Source organism: Nicotiana tomentosiformis, chromosome 5 (genome assembly GCF_000390325.3).
Source record: "Nicotiana tomentosiformis chromosome 5, ASM39032v3, whole genome shotgun sequence".
Lineage (NCBI taxonomy): Eukaryota > Viridiplantae > Streptophyta > Magnoliopsida > Solanales > Solanaceae > Nicotiana > Nicotiana tomentosiformis.
The window spans coordinates 101043580-101046810 of NC_090816.1; the positions used below are offsets into that span (position 1 = coordinate 101043580).

The following is a 3231-nucleotide window of genomic DNA, read 5'->3' on the forward strand; positions in this document are numbered from 1 at the left end:
AATAACGACCATCCCATTATTTGAAGATACTGAATTTCAATATTTACAAATAATAAAAATATTATTTATGACCACACATTTAACTTTTAATGTCTTATTTTGCTTTTTGATATTTAACATGTACTTCTGTTATTTATTACATTTAACATGTCTTGTTTCGCTTTCCAAGATTCAAATAAATGTTTTAAGTACATATATGGAACAATAAAATAAAATTCATCAAACTTCCATATACAATACTCCTACAAAAGCGCACAAGGGTGTGACCTAGTGGTCAATGAAGTGGGTGAGAATCATGAGGTCTCAGGTTCAAATCCCAACGGAGGCAAATACTAGGTGATTTCTTGTCATCTATCAAAGCTTTGGTGGATATAGTTACCTTGTACATGTTGTTGGTGGCAGGTATCCCGTGGAATTAGTCGAGGTGCATGCAAGCTGGCTCGGACACTACGGTTATCAAAAAAAAAAAAAATACTCGTACGAAATAAATAGTTCTCAATGTTAATTACTAAAACAAGTACTCCATCCGTTTCAATTTAGACGATACACTTTTCTTATTCGTCCGTCAAGGAAACAAAAAGCTCTGATTATTCCCGACTAATAATTAGCACATCATTGTTGTTCTTTGAGTCAGCTGAATTATTTTGATTAGGAATAATTAATGGTCAACAGGAAAGTAAACAAAGTCTGCTCTAATCATATGTAACAAAAGTTGCAGAAATTATTATATTGCCAAAGTTACAAATGCCTATAAAAGACCATACACAACTAGACTTTGAAGAATCATCTAATAATCCTCCATTTGTCTCCGAAAATGCAATTCTTCAGCTTGGTTTCCATTTTCCTATTCCTATCTTTCCTATTTTTGTTGAGGAAATGGAAGAACTCTAATAGCCAAAGCAAAAAATTGCCACCAGGTCCATGGAAAATACCAATACTAGGAAGTATGCTTCATATGATTGGTGGAGAACCACACCATGTCCTTAGAGATTTAGCCAAAAAATATGGACCACTTATGCACCTTCAGTTAGGTGAAATTTCTGCAGTTGTGGTTACTTCTAGGGAGATGGCAAAAGAAGTACTAAAAACTCATGACATGGTTTTTGCATCTAGGCCTAAAATTGTAGCCATGGACATTATCTGTTATAACCAGTCCGACATTGCCTTTAGCCCTTATGGCGACCAGTGGAGACAAATGCGTAAAATTTGTGTCATGGAACTTCTCAATGCAAAGAATGTTCGGTCCTTCAGCTCGATCAGACGTGATGAAGTCGTTCGTCTCATTGACTCTATCCGGTCATCTTCTTCTTCTGGTGAGCTAGTTAATTTTACGCAGAGGATCATTTGGTTTGCAAGCTCCATGACGTGTAGATCAGCATTTGGGCAAGTACTCAAGGGGCAAGATATATTTGCAAAAAAGATCAGAGAAGTAATAGGATTAGCAGAAGGCTTTGATGTGGTAGACATCTTCCCTTCATACAAGTTTCTTCATGTTCTCAGTGGAATGAAGCGTAAACTTCTGAATGCCCACCTTAAGGTAGATGCCATTGTTGAGGATGTCATCAACGAGCACAAGAAAAATCTTGCAGCTGGCAAGAGTAATGGTGCATTAGGAGGTGAAGATCTAATTGATGTCCTACTAAGACTTAAGAATGATACAAGTCTTCAATTTCCCATCACCAACAACAATATCAAAGCTGTTATTGTTGTAAGTACTATTGAATACTATATATGCTTATACTTACTCCCATATCCATTGCCATAGCTAAAAGATTTTCAAAATCCTATCACAAATAAGAAAATAATAGCTTTGCCATTATTAATTTACAGGACATGTTTGCTGCCGGAACGGAAACTTCATCAACAACAACTGTATGGGCTATGGCTGAAATGATGAAGAATCCAAGTGTATTCACCAAAGCTCAAGCAGAAGTGCGAGAAGCCTTTAGGGACAAAGTATCTTTTGATGAAAACGATGTGGAGGAGCTGAAATACTTAAAGTTAGTCATTAAAGAAACTTTGAGACTTCATCCACCCTCTCCACTTTTGGTCCCAAGAGAATGCAGGGAAGACACAGATATAAACGGCTACACTATTCCTGCGAAGACCAAAGTTATGGTTAATGTTTGGGCATTGGGAAGAGATCCAAAATATTGGGATGACGCCGAAAGCTTTAAGCCAGAGAGATTTGAGCAATGCTCTATGGATTTTTTTGGTAATAATTTTGAGTTTCTTCCCTTTGGTGGTGGACGGAGAATTTGTCCTGGAATGTCATTTGGTTTAGCTAATCTTTACTTGCCATTGGCCCAATTGCTGTATCACTTCGACTGGAAACTCCCAACTGGAATCAAGCCAAGAGACTTGGACTTGACTGAATTATCTGGAATAACTATTGCTAGAAAGGGTGACCTTTACTTAAATGCCACTCCTTATCAACCTTATCCAGAGTAATTTAATATTGGCATCAACTTTTTAAATTTCCTTCATCAACCTCATTATGGTACAATAATCTTTCTTCTGTTGTTTTAGGCTTTATCGATTTCCAATACATTTATTCTTTATTTAAAAATGTATCACATCCCATGTATAAGGATGATGCTTTAATTTATTGGTGCCATTATATTATAGTAATTCGTACCATCTCAGAACTTCTTAGGAAGATGTTTTAGGTTTTATCAAATTCAACTACGTGCATCTCAATAAAAAAACTTTATTCATTTACCTAGGAGTGGAATAAAAAGTGTTGGAGGTAGAAATATTGTTTAAAAGTATCTTAGCTTCTGGAGCTTAATACAGGGGGTAGGAGGCATCAGATAATGCATCTTACTTCAACAGAAAGTAGATAAAAGGCCACAGAATTGTTCTATAGTTTCAACATCACTGGTAATTTGATAACGAAATTAGTACCACAAGCAGAACATAAGAACACCAAATCAGTGCATAGAATGCAATTGATCAAGAAAACCAGTGAATAGAATGCAAAAATCAGAACTTTCTAAAGCAAGACCAAAAACGAGCTAAAGAATACAGAGAAGAAAGGTGAATATTCAAATATTTTACTTCCTATCATTTACTCACATGTGTTCATAACAAAAAGGAAGGGTTTAATCTTGAGTAAATTAATTTAAACACCCCTATCATATGACTGAGTTAAAGGCACACCCCCTGTATTTCAAAAATCAAACACTTAATACCCCTATAAAATGAAAATCCTTCATAAAAGTTAATGAC

General features: G+C 35.6%; 1 protein-coding gene across 1 annotated transcript; it reads left to right on the forward strand.

Moving 5' to 3' along the window:
* Positions 1-781: 781 nt before the first annotated feature.
* Positions 782-2611, forward strand: LOC138891593 (5-epiaristolochene 1,3-dihydroxylase-like). Its single transcript, XM_070175165.1, has 2 exons — positions 782-1708; positions 1831-2611. The coding sequence occupies exons 1-2, from the start codon at positions 815-817 to the stop codon at positions 2449-2451; spliced, it is 1515 nt and encodes a 504-aa protein (XP_070031266.1). The 5' UTR covers positions 782-814; the 3' UTR covers positions 2452-2611.
* The last annotated feature ends 620 nt before the right edge of the window (positions 2612-3231 follow it).